The sequence below is a fragment of the Falco peregrinus genome, chromosome 9, assembly GCF_023634155.1.
Source record: "Falco peregrinus isolate bFalPer1 chromosome 9, bFalPer1.pri, whole genome shotgun sequence".
Taxonomy (NCBI): Eukaryota; Metazoa; Chordata; class Aves; order Falconiformes; family Falconidae; genus Falco; species Falco peregrinus.
In genome coordinates, this window is record NC_073729.1 from 16,247,984 (window position 1) to 16,266,555 (window position 18,572).

General features: G+C 36.0%; 1 protein-coding gene across 1 annotated transcript in view; it reads right to left on the reverse strand.

Annotated features, from left to right (window-relative positions):
* Nucleotides 1-472: 472 nt before the first annotated feature.
* The window catches only part of SLC17A6 (solute carrier family 17 member 6), a 33,465-nt gene continuing 15,365 nt past the window's right edge, over nucleotides 473-18,572 (reverse strand). Inside the window, exons 4-12 of the mRNA XM_005240328.4 lie at nucleotides 12,429-12,543; nucleotides 10,533-10,620; nucleotides 10,347-10,433; nucleotides 9,284-9,426; nucleotides 7,039-7,188; nucleotides 4,742-4,874; nucleotides 3,923-4,033; nucleotides 2,966-3,093; nucleotides 473-2,599 (exon numbers count right to left, since the gene is read on the reverse strand). Of these exons, the coding sequence (XP_005240385.1) occupies nucleotides 2,267-2,599; nucleotides 2,966-3,093; nucleotides 3,923-4,033; nucleotides 4,742-4,874; nucleotides 7,039-7,188; nucleotides 9,284-9,426; nucleotides 10,347-10,433; nucleotides 10,533-10,620; nucleotides 12,429-12,543 (1,288 nt within the window). The 3' untranslated portion in view covers nucleotides 473-2,266. The remainder of the gene's footprint in view (nucleotides 2,600-2,965; nucleotides 3,094-3,922; nucleotides 4,034-4,741; nucleotides 4,875-7,038; nucleotides 7,189-9,283; nucleotides 9,427-10,346; nucleotides 10,434-10,532; nucleotides 10,621-12,428; nucleotides 12,544-18,572) is intronic.

The following is an 18,572-nucleotide window of genomic DNA, read 5'->3' on the forward strand; positions in this document are numbered from 1 at the left end:
TCTACCTAAAGATGGAGGGAAAGTAACATTATGTTTCAGTTAAGGAGTCTTGTTGCAGGAGCAAGGAAGGAAAGAAATTCTGAGAACAGCAGTCTGTGATGCTTTTCATTTTCTTTGGAGAATGCTGATCCATGCCAGCTCTTTAGCTAACACAGACTAGTCTGTGTTTCTCAGTTTCACTGCATTGGCTGCCACACTGATCCCTCTGCTCCTTTCTCTTCCACACCTACTCCAGCCATCCTTATGAGAGGAGGAACAACAATTTGGAGTTAGGCACCTTTCCCACCACACACCTGTGCATGGCGAGAGGAGAGAGTAGACAATGAAGGACATCGGGTATTCAGCATAGCTCCCAGCTGGGACATAACATATTATCTCCACATCAGTAGCAGAATTTGTTCTGCTGTTACTATAATATTAGTCATCTATATTAAAGTGCATCTAAAAAAATGACAAGAAACTACAATGGTCCTTTTTTATATAAAAGGATAAATAGAGCATTTTATTAACACTTTTTGCAGCAACAAAAGTGACACAGTCCACATCTTTTTCATTAAACACAGCAAAAGCTATGGTCACATTTTACATCACTTTGAGGCACAAAGCAAAATACTTTTTTCTTAAGGTCAAGGTATGATTTGCATTAAAAAAAAAGGAGAAGAAACAATCCTCAAGTTGTATATTGCGGTAGCAGGGTTTCCAATCACTAGCACAATACAATGAACAGACCAAGAATCCAGAATGGATTATTACATACAATAATAATCATTTGATTGAATTAAGAAATGGATCATTGTTGTCATTTTAGAGTATTAAGAAGTGGTCTGGTGTTGCTAACTTCAGTTGGTTCAGTTTGGTTTAATCCCAACAACCCCAAATATATACAACAAGCTAAATGAAGGTTAATATATAGTCTAGAAGATTATGCACTTCATAATGCATTGCACTTATTGCTTGGTACACTAATGTTGCAGTCACTGTTGAGTTATGCTAAAAAGACAAGCGTGATGCTTGTTGGCTTGTTTCAACCCAACACTAGTTATTTACCACTTTGGTTTATTGTGAGTTTATATGTTACTCATATTCAGTGTCCATTATTATTAGGTTTAATTGAAAGACAAATACATTTTTTATTTCAGGGATTTCTAAAATAGCAACATTTTCTATAATTACAGTATCTTCAATAAACTTATATCTATGTATACAACTGTGGCACGGTGTGTAAAAATATGAAAGCTATTAAGGGAAGAATAAGGATTAAATTATTCTCTGTTTCTTCTATTGGCTTCAAAATATTCTGCAAAACAAATACATCCTTTTTCATAGGGCTACTTGCTCATAGTAAATTTCTCTTTGGAATTTTGTAAAAGACTATATCTTTTTCTAGGTTATATCGGGTTTCTTCTCTCTAAAGTCACCAGTACAAAGTTGGCATATACTGCAAAGAATAGAATAGTAAAGCTTGTTTTTTAATAAAGGGATTTGACAGTCTGCATGTATAGTCAGACTTAACATTACATATTGGTTTTGTATTAGTTGATAAATACAGGGAAGAACATGACAACATCCATAATTTCTTAAGATTCTGTAAAGAATAGAAATAAGAATTTGTGCCCAAACATTCAGTATAAAACTTCTAAATAACTCCTTTATTTATCACAGAGTAGCCTGCAGCATGTATTCACAATAAACATACAGTATGTCCTATTTTTTCTTTAGGCTTGACACAATTACCATTAAAGGAACTGGATCAATCCTCTGTAAACGCCTAGGACTCAGCCTTTCTTTGTTAAGAAAGCTCTTGTCTTAGACTAAACACACAATTCCTACATTGCACTGAGTAAACGTGTGTATTTAACACAATCTCTTTCAATACAGTGTAACAAATATATAAGTGCATTTTTAATGATCAAGTAATTTTGGCTTTCTGAAAAGAGCATTAGATGTGCCAACTTGGTTGCTTAGTTGTGCTTTAATCCTTAGTTATGAGTTTTAGCTCTTGTATACTGCAAGTATCTAATTGCCTCTATAGTTTTGACCAGTAAACCCTTAAAACTCTAATGTTTATAGAACAAATATAACCTAATGAAAGTGATGACATGTCACAACTCATACAGATTGCACTTTGATGTATTTTTTTTTTTACAGTAAGACCTTCCTGTTTGATATGTGTTTACATGTTTATACCACATTTTATTTCTGTGTGCAAACAATCACAATGAATTTAATCACAAACACTACAAAATATAACCAATATTTAGGTTTGTTATGAATAATCTCCTTCCTTGTAGTTGTATGAGTCTTGTACTTCCTCTTGTACAAATTCCTCTTTTTTCTCCCAACCATTAGGCCAGCCACCGTTGACCTGGGTTGTAGCACCATAAGACTTGGTGGTACCATAATTTACATAATTCTGCGTAATGTCCCCTGTCTCTTCAGCAAGTTCATCTTCATGAATAAAGCCACATTTCTCTTCACTTGTCTGTTCAGGGTCTGCCCAGGGTTGTTTCTCTCCTGAAGCAAATATGCCATAGAAGATAACACCTCCATAATGAACTAAAGCGGCAATGAGGAAGACATACTGCCACTCTTCACGTGTCTGTAAGAAGAAATTTGCTAAATCAGACTAGTGCATAGACTTATCTAATTCTTCTGAGCTGAAAGATTTAAATTAGGGATTGAGGCTGTGATAGTCAGCACAGCTAAAACATCTAAGTGTCCAGTTTCCTATCATTTATATGCATCTTTCTTTCAAAAAATCTCTTTTCTTTAACCTAAAAAACCTTGACCTGGTGAGCATATAGTGAAGCATGCTTCAAATTTCCACATTCCTGGATGCTATCCCCTGGAGGTCCCAGACTCTTAATACAGATGCCCTGGCAAGTTGTATTATGGAAAAATCTTTTATTTGAAACCTGGATTCCCGTATTAAACTGGAAGTTTTGAAAACTGTACTGCCATTTACCTTGTTCTTTGTCATTGCTCCAACAATTATAGGGCAAACCATTCCAGACAAGGTCCCGACTCCATTAGAAATCCCCATTAAGATACTGGCATACCTTGGGGCAATGTCTAAATGGTTGACATTGAATCCTGCAATACAAAGGTCAGCAAACATTCACGTGAAAAGCACAGCATTACTTCAGTTCTGAAAAGTAATGCTATCACTTGACAATTTTACTATGACGTATTTGGATTGGTTAATTGCACTTCATTTTCCCTAAAAGGCTTGTAGTGGTTAAATAATCCTAGGGAGACTGGCTTTTCTTTTTCTTGCAAAAATATATTGTAAAAGCATAACTAATGTATTTTCTTCCCAAAATTGCAGTTTAAAAAAAAAATAATACCAGTAGTGACTGTGCAGAGCAGAGAACCCAGAAGATACTTAAGCAGGGATAAAGTTCATATTTCACAGTGTCATTCATGACCATTCCATGCTGTAAATAACATGTCATTTCTTCTTCCAGCTTGTACCACTTCCCTTTCCTGTTGCCCACATTTTTCTTTTTGTCGCACAGACCAGCAGAAGGGATTTCCCTTCTGTTCTTGAGTGGTAAAATGAAGGGAGCAAAAAGACATTATCTAGACAAGATTTGTTAATTATTTTTATAAATATTTGTTTGTTTTCTTGCATTTCCAGCAGCTTGATTCTGTTGAAATTTAGGCAGTAACTATTTAAATAATCTTAGGAAAAAACACTTCTCTGAAGTGACAGAACTCATTGTCCCCAAAATAAGCACTTGAGTAAGTGAAAACAGAAACTAAAATGTGTTACTAATTGTACATGCCTTAGTAATGATCATAAATAATGTCATTTGGAATTCTGAGTTTTGTTTAACTTACTATTGGTGAATAAAAACCAAATGAGATGTTCTGTCTCGTAGGTTAAAATAAGTTACTAATAACAGTAATATAATCTTACCGGATATGGCAAATCCACTAAAGCCTACAGCAAGCACTAAGAATGAAATAGCCACTCCTTTACTGTGAGAATATCCCACCACGAGAAGAAGAGTTGCTTCCATACCAAAACCTGGGGAAATCATAAGGAAAACCAAGCATCAGGTTTAATTCCCTCTCACATATCACAGGCCTTAGGATATGATAATATTTCATAGGAAGACAGAGGCAAACATTACCTCAGAGTGGAATATAATCAGGTATTTCTTTCATCCCTAAAAATCACATGCCCTTGCTATCTCAAATAATCCTTATTTTGTTCTTTGTATGCTAATTTATTGTTACTTCCTGTCAGTCTTAAGATGAAAAGAAATACTTCTGATTTTGTTAGGTCATTCCAGCCAACCCTAATGGGAATATACACTTAATCAGCTTATGAATTTTGCAGCCCTTATCACAGCTAGGATTCAGCTCACGTAACTTTAACCTCTCCAGTCAGCTATGTAATCTCAGGTAGTCTGGGCATTTTTACTGCAGAGGGTGTTTAGCTGAGGAGCTAAGTTTCAGTAAGTAGCTAAGGTTAGGCAAATTACCCCCAAAAAGCTCATCTGTTTCTTTAACAGTCTAAATGCTTTTTCAAATACCAAACATCTATATTGAACCTGGGAATATGAACAACTGTGTTTACTTTTATTTAGGAACTACATCTGTAATGCACAAAAAATGCACGAAGCATTGCTTCATAAATACATAAACCCATGCAGTTTGGTTACTGTATACAGCATCCTATATGGACATTGAATCTGTACGAGAAGCTTTTTAATAAAATAGGAAGACTTACCTCCACAGTTCATTATCTTTCTCACAGTAGTGGTTGAAAGAATCTGCCTACTTCTTAAAAAGTCTGCAATTTGTCCCCCAATAGGAACAATAATTGTCATCACTAAATGCGGCACAGCAGATAAGATACCCACCTAAAATAATCACTAGCATTAGTAGAGTATAAACCATAAGAAAATATTGATTCTTCATTTTCTGAAGCATTCAGCAATTAATTAATTGTTTCTCTTCAATGTCAGGCTATGTGCTAAAACTGAAAATCTTACCTTTGTTTATTAAGTGAACAAAACTGGTGTGATCTCAAGTTGTCATGGAAATTTATGAAGGACAGGAAGAGTTTTTAAGAACCTCTGATGCCGTGACACTTTTTGTATGCAATCGTTTTCAGTTTATGTTTAAGCTAATGGCTTTTTTCCCCTGGCTTATAGTCCCTCTGCCCTTTCTTTTCAGAAAATTTATGATCAAATGTGTTGAACTGAATTACTACATTTCTGGGGGTGATGTGTTTGGCATAGCATTGCCCTGCAAATCTAACATGTCCAGACAGATTCCTCACATGCACAATCACCATTTGCCTTTGACTTCTGACCACCCCTCAAGCTTCAAATTTCACGTGGGCAAAAGATATGTCTGAGAAACTCTGTACGTAGTGAAAGATAACTCACTAAATATCCATTGACAACATTAAAAATGCTATACATACTAGCAAAGTAAGACACAGTAATTATGTGGTGACTGTTCCAAGATATAATAGCATATTTGAAGACCGTTCCTTCAAAGCAGGACAGGGTACCTGTGAGCATGGCACAAACTGCCACTTGCTATCTTCTGTCAACATAACTGCCTTGCAGATAGTTGGGTTTAGTACGCATAGCTTTTCTTCTAACAGGGAATTCTGATTATTGGGTATGTCTAAACAAGTGCTTAAGCACAGGGGGGTTTGCGTAATTCTTGTCTGGAGAGCATATCAGCTGGCCCGGAGTCTGACTTGAGTTACACCAGCATGCAGAGCAGACAGACTCCATGAGAACAAACAAGTTTTCTCTACTTTTCAATTAAAGTTGTACAGTTTTGTATTTCACTGCAGTTTATATGTGGCAACTAGGTTGTGACAGCTAGCTTCATGCTAATAGGTGTTTCTCCCAATCAGCCAGGTATTAACTATGAGGTAACTATGGTGTTTCAGTTACTGCTTTGAGATGTTCTTGGCTAAACGACAGCTATTCATTTATGAGCATCCATATCCACAGCAGGTGAAAACTGACTTTGCTGTCATTCTTTACGAAGTTCCACATTTCTTTGAATACACTCTAAGAAAAACCTCCTAGAACAAAATGATCAGATTAATTCTATAGGATGTGACCATTTTATTCCATGTGTAACAGATGATGTTTCAAGCACAGTGAAGCTTCTTGATATAACTCCAGCTACAGAAGGAAACCCATCTTTAAATGCAGGATAGCGTTACATAATTTTGACAATATTCCATAATACGGTGAACCTTTGGAAGCTATGCATCTAATTGTCACTTACACCACAATTTAGGGTGACAATACCTCACAGAACAATATCAAAACAATACAGGTCTCTCAAAAGCACAAGCCCCCATCACTTTCACAAGAAGGAAATCTGTGTTACAAGAAAGCTTACTGTAAGCTCTGAAGGCTTGTTTGCATGTATCCATATTTACATTACAGGTCTTATTCAAAATTCATATGAATTATGTGGAACCTCAGATCATCCTTATGTGTCATATTTTGCCACCATCTCTTTTGCTTCCTAAGTGAAAAAGGAGGATCAGTTCTCACCACATTAAAGTGGACCATAGAAAGGTGATAAATTGTACTATCCTTCCTAAAACTAGGTGGTCCTGCTTTGTAAAATGCGCTTGGAAAAATGGAACCACTCGTCAATGCTTTCTTTACAGCTTCAGTGGGATCCTGCATCCCCTGGGGTGTAAGGGACAGAAGCGTAATGGGTCTCTCGATACCTTACTAATATCAGGCATGATCTGGTTTCAAGCACTTAGCTGAAGGTCTTTTTGCCATACGGCCCCAAGCAGATCATCACTAAATCTCATCCTGCCTTCAACTTCCCCTCTTCAGTCCTTTGTCATTGTTGTTACTTCACTTATATGTGCTGGTCAAGGGAACAGGAATGGGGAAGGATAAGATTTAAGACTAGAAAACCCATGATAAAGATGCAGAACACTTTTCTTTTTTCTTCCTAATAAATATCACAAATGTAGCTCTGATATTTACTTTGCTAAGTTAAAAGCTTTACATTATTTTTACATACCTTGCTTATTTCAAATCCAAACACTTCCTCAAAGTAAGCAGGCTGACTAATAAGTAGCAAGTAAAAAGTCCAGCTTCTACAGAAGTTTGCAACAATTATTGCATAGACTGGCATAGATGTAAAAAATTTTCTCCATGGAGTTTTGTATTTCTGAAACATAGAAAGGGGAATCCAGTCACCATTTCAATCATTATCAACTGTCTTTCTTCCCTTCCCCTATCTGTTCTTTTCACCTGTACTCCAAAAGACTCATCAATCACAGCTTTATGTATCTGAATTCCAATGACAATAAAGTACATGCAACCAAATTTGGATGACCAAGATTTAATTTCAAAACATAAGCAATTAAAAATAACTACAAAATGCAGAAGTCAGAAACTCAGTGATACTCAGCTATGTCACAACACTCATGCACAACTGCCATTATCTCAATCACATGAACATGATTGTCTAAGTCCAAAATAATAATATATCTTCAAAAGACAATGTTGCTGTATCTAAGGCAACAGTCATATTTTACACTGTAGGTACACAAATTCATCCAGATTTATTTTAAGCATGTATTTTAGCATTTAAATCTTAATCCCAGAATTCTGAATGGTTTTTTTATCAAGCCTTAGCTGAAACTGCTTGGTCAATATATTTTTTGTTTGTGTTATTGTATTTTTAAAATAAATCACATAATGGGGTGAAAAAAAAAAAAAAGAAAAAGACAGATGGGAAGAACTACAATCCTGCTGAGTCCCAGCACCTCTCCATGAGCCCAGGGTTCTGCCCATCTGTGTTGATCCAAATACAGGATCCAGCCCCAGATGAGTGTTGGAAAATTGCTTCAGCAAGGTTTCAGGCTGAATTTAATCTACTGTCAATTTGAATGCTGGCTTTTCTTCAAAGCAAAACAGCCCATAGATGGATATTTGCAATACCTTGCATACGGATTAAATTACACTTACGTTAAAGCTAAGGATCCATTGTCACTTAATGAGAAGCCAGCCAGAAAAGCTTACTTGATACAATGGGAAGAATTTCAGCCTAAATACTCTGGAAACAACTGAACTATTGATACAAACTAATCACTTCCAAAAAATGTTTAATTAAAAAGCAACAACAAGATAGAAATTATCCAGCCCAAGTTATAAATGTATGGACATCCTCTGAAGTATCTCACTTCATGTCAGATTTTCCAAGGCACTTACAGGTATAAGAACCCATGAATACTGCTGAATGCTATTGAAATATCAACCCAGACACTCCCTCAAGAACACCTAAAAATGTCAGCTATCAAAGAAAAGACTCCGTAATATTTCCAGTTCCCAATTTAATCTGGATCCAAGTTTTTTTACTAAGAGAATTTTTTTTCCCCTGAGTTCAGTCAAGAACCAATGTTCTCACCAATTAGAAAACATAACAAAGAGTGGTAGTGAGGGTCTGCTGGGAATAGATGGTGTAAAAATTTCAGCAGATGAACTGAGGCTTAAAATTTTTTTATATATATTTTCTTGAGTCAGTAAGCATGGTGACAGTTTCTTTGAAGCTTTTCAATAGTTAGAGAAATAAGAAAATTATTATTTTACACGATAGGATTGTTTAGTGGCTGGATAATTCTCTGAGGTAACAGCTGTTTTTTTAGGAATTCTTGAGAACTAGACCAGCACAGAAATAAGTCAGATCATAAGAAGTTTGATTGCATGTTTCCAGCAAAATTAGCACGATAATGGGGAATATTTTTATGGATCTCCTAGTATGCTGTATTGTAACTTGTAGTCTTTCTCGCAAATAGAATAGTCAGGATTTGCTTTTTCTGATGTTCTGAGGACTTCAAGAGACACTGAATAGTGCTCTTCCTCCAGTTTACTTTAGGAAGAGGAAAACCTTCCAGAAAGGATTATATAGGAAGGAAATTAACTGCTTAAACTCAAGATACTATAAAAGTCTCAATAAAGTTGCAATTTCAAACACAGCTATAGCTCTTTTTGATACTTTGGAGTAGAAAAAAAGGTATAATTTCCATGAGTGATCTTCTAGAAGAACTGGAACCTATATTTTTTTTGTGCAGAAGCAATATCCACCCAGAAGTTCATCAGCAGATTTCAGATCTCCCTACTCCAAAAAAAATTCAGAAAAATGCTTTTCTGTCCTAAAGAGGAAGGGTGCTTAATTTTTTTGTTTCTTTGTTTGTCTCTGTTTGTTTGGGTTTTTTTAATGACTATCTCATAGGAAATCAGTGTATGAGTAATATTCTTACTTCCATTGCACCTAGGAGGTTGGCACTCTCTCCAATGCTTTCTTCTATGTATCTCCTTTCTTCATCTGTGATTGTAGGATGCTTTGCAGGACTCTCATATGAAACCAAAAGCCAAAACATGTACCAGACTATACCAAAGCTCCCTTTGGAATGGAAAGAAGGACTTTAAAAAGAAATACACAGTAAAGCAGCAAACAAGGAAAAAAAATCTGTGAATAATTATAACTAATATAAATGGCAATTGTTGTTACTTTTTCTGCATTGAGTCGTTCTAACAAAGAATCAGATCCTGTAAAGAATACTGGTGCAAAATACATTCACTGGAGCACAGTGAAGTCCTCTGGTTTTTATTTCAGAATTATTTCACTGGAAGTGAATATTCACTGGTATTTTAACATCAATTTGTACAACACAATGCAATGAAACAGCTTCCATTTCATTTCACCAACCTGTAAATGAATTTCTATTCTGCATTAAGCCACTGTTGTTTGATTACTGCACTAATATTTTTTTACCTACAAAATACAAGACTGTGGCCTTGTTTTCAACATAGCAATGCACTTCCTGAGTAGTTTATTAAATTTCTGTAAGGCTTCTCCCCAAGTCACATCAATTTTACACTGCAGAATGAACTCCTTTGGGACATTCTTTTCCATCAGTGTAAGTTAAGGTAGAACAACTAGTGTGAATAAAGTTATATAGGTCTTCAGATGAAAAACAGGGCACCTCAATCAGGGCAGGTACTCTAAACTTACAGCTGTATAAATGAAAAAGTAACATTACATGATCAGAGATTATACAGATCTGTATAGCAGTTTGCACTGTTTGTACTAGAAATGACAAAGGTTTCACCAAAAACTAGGTACTCTTCTTATTTAATAATGTTGCTTTCCTGTTCTTTCCTTTAAATTTTGTTCTTTTTTTGGTCCTTTTCTTGGCTGTATTTTTAGCTTTATGGACCCACTTCCCTTTTTTTTTGGCCTCTTAAGAGTAGCTTTTACATTTTTAGAAAAGGTAGAGTAAGGTCATACAATATTGGAGTGAGATGAGCAAAACTGCATACCATACACATAGAACACAGAAGACCACCCAGTATATTGCACTAGAATTCCAGCTAAAGGCATTGCAATCACAGCTCCTGCATAGGAACCTACAAAACAAGACATGTAGATGAAAAGGGAGCAAAAATCAGTCTCAAAATACTTTTACGGGACAAATGAAAGAAAGACAAAAATAGAAAGTTACTCACCACAAAAGGAAGTGGTTGCTAACCTACTTCTTTCTAATGGGGGGGCCCACTTGCTCCAAATACCGTGGCAGGCAGGGTAGGTGACCCCCTGGGGAATGGGTGTGCCACAAGTTAGCTAATGATGATCAATTACTCAGTTCATTGTCTTTGCATGATATTTTAATTGCTACAAACAAGAAGTTGAGAATGTTTTGCGTTTCTATAGCACAGTTTGAGAACAGCCATAGAAAAACTTTAGTTTCTACTAAAGCTGAAATGGGACTCCAAATCATTCAAGTGGCCTTATGAAACTGATATAAAACATACTTATTTCCTTCTGGTCCCCTCCTCCTTCCAGGAAAGAATTGCAAATAATTAAAAAGAAAGAAACTTAATGCACAAGTACCAGAGTCAAGGGCAGGATGAAAACAGAGACCCTCTGGAGTCTTTCTAATGCTGGGCTGATTTCTTCAGCCCTGTTTTGGTGGCCTTATAGCTTTTTTTGATCTAACATTTAAAGTATCATTTACGAAATACAGATTACTGTTCCACTGCTTTAGAACTAGAAAATAAGATCAATAAGAACTTAAAAACATAATGTTAAGAGAGAAGGTTTTCACTGTCTTTGTCTTTAATGAACCTTCTTGAGCACTTAAAGCACATAATTGAATTATGTTAGTTGGTTTGATTTTAAACCAGTTACTTTTTAGATCTCTTTTCAAAACTAGCCTTTAACTTAATAATAGAAAAACAACAACAAAATCACATCCTGAACTGTTGCAATTCTAGAAAATGTAATAGGAAATGTAGAGAAATTTTCCACAAAATTCTTCTTTAGGAATCATGATGTATGCAGTTATGTAGAGTCACTTTTCTCTTAATCTGATGTTTTGCTTCCTATGCAAAAAGTAGAAAAAATTAATAACTTTTTGCAAATATTGAAGTTGCCATAAATGTTGAGCTTATCAGTCTCAATATGCAAAAGGTGGTAAAATAAATTAATTTGGTTTGAAAGAATGTCCTATAACCAATTTCATGTTTGTTTCAGTACTTTTGTCAATTAAAAAAAAAAAAAAAAAGATTTAAAGACTTAATCTTAAGATTGCCATGATTTATTGTAAAACTTCTTCAAGTGGTCCTGTTAAGGATGTTTTGCATTCACAATTCCTTTGAACAGCATCACAGAAATGAGGGGGTCTCAAATAGCTATTTTATTTTGTAATTACCCACTTGCTTCTGTTCCTCTCCTCTTTGCAGTCAAGCACACCTCTGTACATGCAGATCACTATTCAGGAATGGATCCAGATTTATACAGATATACTTCAAGAACTTAATTGACCGTTACCTAACTTTCAGGCCCATTCTGCACCCTTTTGGACTCCTTTTATACAATAAAGTGCCCGAGTTAAAATCAGCTCATGCAACTGGCCTGAGAAACAAAGAACCAGCAATCACAGGCCTAAAAGTCTGTCTTTCACTAAAGAAACAAACAAACAAATAAATTTAGAAGGAAGGCTCACTTTTTTTCTCTGTTAAGTTACGGTAAATCTCCCATTCATTCCAACAACAACATGGTCAAGGCCTACGGTAAAAGCTTAATTCTTTATTACCTGTGAGGCTGGACAGCAAATAACTGTTGAGAACAGCACCAGTATAAACCCTATGCAGTACATCATTTCAGTGAAGTTTCAGTGTTAAATACGTATCTCACTGGCTTCTTTAGCAAAAGAAAATTTTGCTGTTTAATTTTATAGATGAAGGAAAATTAAATAGCTGTAATTCATACGTTGAAATCTATTATGCTGAAAATCAGTAATAAACTGAAAGCAATTCTTATTTGCCCCAAAAAGTTACAATTGCTAGTTAAAGGCTAACAATCATATCACATTTACAGGTTATGTTATAATTTTTCCATACCTCTACAAGGCCCTGCAAGATCCTAACAAAGATGACGCACCCATAGTGCACCCTGGCTGCAGACGGTATTAACATGTTGAGGGAGGACGTCAGCAGTATAGCAGCACCAAATACTCTGCAAAGGTGGGGAAAAAAAGAGGAGAGGAAGTAGTTTCAGCGTTGTTCCAATTGACTTATTCCACATATGCTCACATATCACTTTATATATATTTACACATATGTTCTTTATGTAGGGAATATACAAACTACTAAACTGTATTAGTTCCATCTCATGTAATAGCCCGTCTGGTAAGACCCAGACCAAACATGGATGTATACATCTTTGTAGCATAATTTCCTACGGAAATACAGCTTACACAGTCACAAGTATAGATCTTATTCTGCCTATAAATCCCCACTCTTTTCTTTAATTTTCACATCTATTTCAACCAAATCTGATTGAATTCACCACCCTCTGGAGAAACTAGAAATTAGGTCTCCAAATGGTTTGCTAAAACAGGTGGCCAAGTAAAAGAGAGACTCTCGTAACTGCTTTAATTGTACAAAAGTAGCACCATGCATCCACTACTTCTAAACTGGAAAAGAATCCACTTTTATAAATGCCTAAGCAGCAGAAAGAATTTCAAACAGAGCTGAGATTTCCTTAGACACAAAAGTTAATCAGTCTGGAACCACATATCCACAGAAAACAGAACATTCTTTCTGCTGTTTTCTCAGAGGCTACTCATTGAATATTGCTGATTTTGATTCCAACAGCATCCTAGGAATTGCTTCAAATAAAGCGCATTACAATCTCTCAATAAAAAAAGAACAAAAGTGTGAAGGGATGATTCATTTTCAAAATTCCACTGCTTTGACTGAATTTTAATTTGATTCAGTTAATATCTGGCCCTTGTCAGAGGAAGCTTTTTCTCCAGCATTGTTATATGATTTTTTTATGTGCATTCATTCTTTTATTGTAAAAATAACCCTTTTCCCCCCTCATTTTCCTTCCAGTGGGACTATGCAAAGGGATGAAACCAGTAGCAATGAATGGCCACTTTCTTTATACAAAACTATGTAATGCTAAGACAAATCCTGGAGATGGCTTAACATATGACATCACAGTATCTGATGTGGAACTGATTTGACAGAAACCTTTAACCTTAGCATGTGTTCTTCAGAAATTGGTACAGGGCCATAAGTTAGTGAGAAACAGACCTTGGACTACAAAAGCAGGAAGCAGCAATAAGTTTCAGGATGAAAATTCTCCTCAAAGACATCTATGTTTCACATTCTCTATTTAAAATTACAGCCTGATACGAATCTTTAAATAGCAAACTGAATATGCTGCACTTCTATTTGACAAAGGACAGCAGAAAAAATGCTTCTTAGCACAGTAAGGAAGCTTTGTTAAATAGCTCTAAATCTGGTCTCCTCATTGTGTTCCCTATGATCCCCATCTCGTGTTAAACAACATCTAACTGGCTGTGCAGCACATTTCTGGCTTTGTCTGGCAGCATGTTCAATACATTTACTGGAACTGACTGATGCACATGTTTGTGTTCCACTGTGTGAACTATTTTGGCCTGAATTCTGTCTTTACTCTTGATTTCTTTAATGTGTAAGTTCCTACTCCAAAAGTACGTGCAGTTCATTTCCTTACAGTTTAATCCCCCCATATGTTCATGTAAACCATAATAGTGTCTTGGTTTTCATTTGCTTTTTTTCTTTAATATTAATGAGAGGAGTTTGGGACTCATAGGAACTTTGCTTGTGATTTTTACAAATTCTTTTTAAAAGTTAGATGTTCCTATTAACAATTTTTGAAGAGCAACGGACTGTAACTGTTCTAAAGGTTCATCAAGAAAATCTGTATTTGCTTTTAAGCAGGAAGAAAGGACTGGTTTGTATCCTTTCCTGCTTCTTTTCTGCATAGCTATTTAGCTAAATGCTTAATGCAACAATACAGTTTTAAATTTGAGATTGAGCATAGACTTGCTGGACCAGATTCTTAGCTAGTGTGAATCATTGAAACTCTTTGTAAATCACTATTCCTCTTAAAATCATGCTAGGATAGAATATTAAAAAATGCCATCTCTTCACAAGGATGAGATTTAAAAAATTATTATGGTACGTAACAGTTTCTTCAACGAAATTTACTCTAGTTTTTCAGTTCTGTATTTGAAATCAGCTTCTGTTTGCTATGACTGAAAGCTGTGTTTCCCAGAATTGCCTTTGTTCCCACGTTCACTGAAGAGAAGCTGTTTCCTTGAGTCTGTTCCTTTGAGAAGAGAAAGGAATATGTAATTGAAGGAATGATCAGAGACATGCATCTTCCAAATGAAAACCTTGCCTGTATTTAGACACACAAGTACCAGTGAATATTTAGTTACATCGAGGAGCAGATGATGAAATAATACCACAATGTCACTTGTAAGTCAATTCTCTCTCAAAACTATGCTTTATAGGAACAGCCTTCTCAAAAATAGATCAATTTTTCCCCAAAAAAATCTACTGATTTAAGGGTAAAATAAATCAAATTATGAATCTTGTAAGAAATAGCTTTTTTTTAATCCTTTTTCTTGAATGCATATTAAAAGCGGCACCATGAATTTAGTGCGTGGCTATTTTAGTGAGTCGGTTTCCTCTATAACTCTTAATCAAGAGCAAATACATCTTCCTACATTTGCTTTGCATGTCCCTATGCACATCCATAAATATAATCAGTATTTCTTCTTTGTGCTCTTTTGTCTTGTTGTATTTATTTCACCTCCATAAATACTAAATTCTTCTTCCTAACAGAGTATTGTGATATAGATCTGGTTTTTTTACAAAAGTACTGTTTTACTGTTTTAAATATCTCAGCTAACTATATTTATTGTGATTTAGATCAAATAAGAATGATTTTGAGCTAAAATAAATCTAAGTATATTTGAATTCTGCTCACATTTGAATATATTTAATTGGGAAATGAAACATTCTGACTGTTTCTAAGGCAATTCTAAGGCATTTTACCGACCCATACAACAAACCCCAAAATTGCATCATTCTTTTTTTTTGCTTAGATTTTTCTCACGTTTATTAAGCTATTTTTATGATGTTATGTTTCACTTCTACTTCTCAAACAATTCTCATTTGCTCAATTTTGCTACAAAGTTAATTCCAACAACGGGTTAGAAAACATGTTTTTCTTTAAGATCCTTATGTTTCCATGGCAAATTGACAGTATATGGGATTCCATAGTTCTATTTATTGCAACTGAAGATGGATTATATTCATTCCCAGACAGACATGGTTCCCTGTTTAAAATAAGACTTCCAGCCTGTTTCAGGAGCGTTCATTCCTACCCCACACCCCACTGCATCTTTTATGCATATAACTCTTTGTCCTCTTGATATTCTGAGATCAATTACGCAGATAGGTATGGCCCTTATAGGATACACAGTCTTAACACTGCCATGCCTTGCCGTGCATTTTTTCAGTCATGCTTTCTGCAGTGGCATGGATTTGTGGAGAAGACTTTATACCTCGAGCACAACCACCACTAGAGTTCACATGTCTTACAGAGTGAGCCAAGCCTTGCTGCGTGGTGTCCCTTGGGTTGAGCTCAGCCTAGGAAATCCATGTAGCTGTGCTGCTGAATTTCCATCCATTTCATCCTGGGCACACTTCAAGCTCCACAAAACATATTTTAATGCCATGGCACAAATGAAGAGCTTTAGTAGATTGAAAGTAAACTGGGAAAACTACAGTATGCCACAGAGACAGAGCAGGAGAGGCCAATGACAATGCCATCATTCTTGGCTCTGACATCAGGAGTGAATTAAAATGCCCTGACGTGCCTTCAGGAGCCCCTAGACTTGGGGGAAAGTTCCTTTCTGACCCGAAATCTCCAACTGTGTAGTTATATATAGAAGAAAATAACCATATACAGAAGATGACAAATTAATAAATACCGAAGTAGTATGTCAAGGAGAGGAAAAAAAAGGTAAATCCTTGTCGTCGTAAGTGACCAGAAGAAGCCCTGAAACAAAGATTTATGCTTTGCTTATCTATTTCTATTTCTAGACTTGGTAGACTCAGTCCCAAAAGACAGAATCTAACATTGATCCTCAGTGTTTTACTGACATTGGCATTATATGAAGGTCATGAGCTGTGACTTAGTCCTCCTGTAATACAAGTAGTAATAATAGCAAAATCATATTTGACTAAGAGACGTTTAGGATGGGAGCAGAGGAAGGAAATGACTCTAACATCTCAGGAAAAATGCTTAGAATGGAATGAGGTTGCAGGGGGGAATTAATCTTTTTGGGTTTCAAGCCAGTTGGCTCATTTTTCTCCTTGGGGAAAAACTAAAGAGAAAGAAATGTATTTATTTTCATCTCTGGATTTCTAATCTGTGCATCTGTGCAGCCCCACTATCCTCATCTACCTTTTCCATACAATTCTTATTACATGAGCATTCTGCATGGAAGTGCATTATTGTTTCTCGACAGGAAGAAGTGCCAGCTCAAAAAGTGAGCTGAGAACAGTGGGAGCACAGATGCACGCCAAGTACTGGCTGCCAGATGGGTGACATATTGGGTTACACGTGTGCTATCTGAAAGCAAGGGGTCCTGCCTGGAAGCATCCTTTCACCCCAATGACTGGGAGTGAAAATTGCTACAATGACTCCATAAAGCTGAAACCCTTTCATATGTGTATGGGGAGGAGTCAATTCCTCAGCTGTCAGAATTCCGTATATTTCTAGTTGCGCCATTTTTAAATATAACCAACAAATTTCACAATTATCTATGTCTCTATTCTCTGAATATGTGGTCCAAATTAAGGTGTTTTATTCTGACTGTAAACAGAAACCTATGGAAAATGTAGCCCATGCTCCTTTCCGGGACACACACCTTGGCACTAGACAGGTTTACAGGAATACTGATCATATTATGGATGACATTATTTTTATTGGGTAAAGTATCTGTATTGAGAAAATACTTCATTTGTAAACAAGATCAAACTTTTTTCCTAGTCTAGGGTGAGAGTCCTCTGTTAGGTAAGGGCAGAAACTAAAAAGGAATGAAAACATGAATTTTCCTTGCAAAGTTTTCCCAACCTAGTTTAAAGATGAGATGAAAAATCTGTCATTAAAAAATATGAAATTTATTTGGATTCAGGTTGGTGAGCTGGCTATTTCTATTCCTTCTCCTTACAGAATCTGAACAAAGACTTATTTTATCAAACATATATAAAAAATAAACTGAGTCTTGACTATCCTTTGGTGTTCTTTCTTAAACAGCGCTTGTTTGGGAGAGTCCCAGAGCAGCAGCAGCTCTGAGCAGCTAAACGTGTATTGTGCAAAGTGATGTTTTAGACTATTCTGTCAGCTCAAGGCTGCTAAAATTTATGATCTTTTATTCTGACTCTACCTACTATCATTCATCTTTGACACACCACCTCCTGCAAAAGGCCAACAACACAACACAGAACTGATTTTGTTATATTTTTGTACAACCCAAAGAATTTCTTGTCTGAGAGGAGCTGCAAGGCTGAAGGCTGGATTAAATGCTTAATTTTTTGAGCAAAACATAATGTCTAGGGAGAGACAGGGCAGGAGCTAGCTGGAATTCCTGCAGGGATGCAGCAGTTTTTCAGAATCCTTCCTTCTGCAAATGTTGCTAGTAATGACAATCTGTGATCATCCTTTTTAACTTCTTTCTTTGAGTTTTGCAGTGACTGAATATATAGAAATTTCAGGGGTTTAGCTGCCAGTTAACACTTCCCTTCTTAGAAAGTGAATCTCTACCCGTATCCAGTGTGATGAGGGTCTTCTAAGCCTTTGATATAGAACATGAACATTTTGATGACTTGAATTTGTTGTGATTCAATCTGCCAGCTTTGAAGATAAATAAATCCCAAAAAATTCAAGTCTTTTAGCAAAGCAGATCACACAAGGACTGGATCAAGCACCAGAGTAAAGTGCCATGCGGAGACTAAGTCAATTGTGTACCAGTAACAGAAAGTCCCTTTAACCTTCTGCATTGTCCAGGCCCCACCAATGCCACTGACTTGTACATGTCAAACCAAAATCCTAAATAGTTTTCAGGCGGCACCTTACATTGCGGGTTCACAGACCTATTTTTGATATCTCAGTGTTATTTTATTAAGAACTTG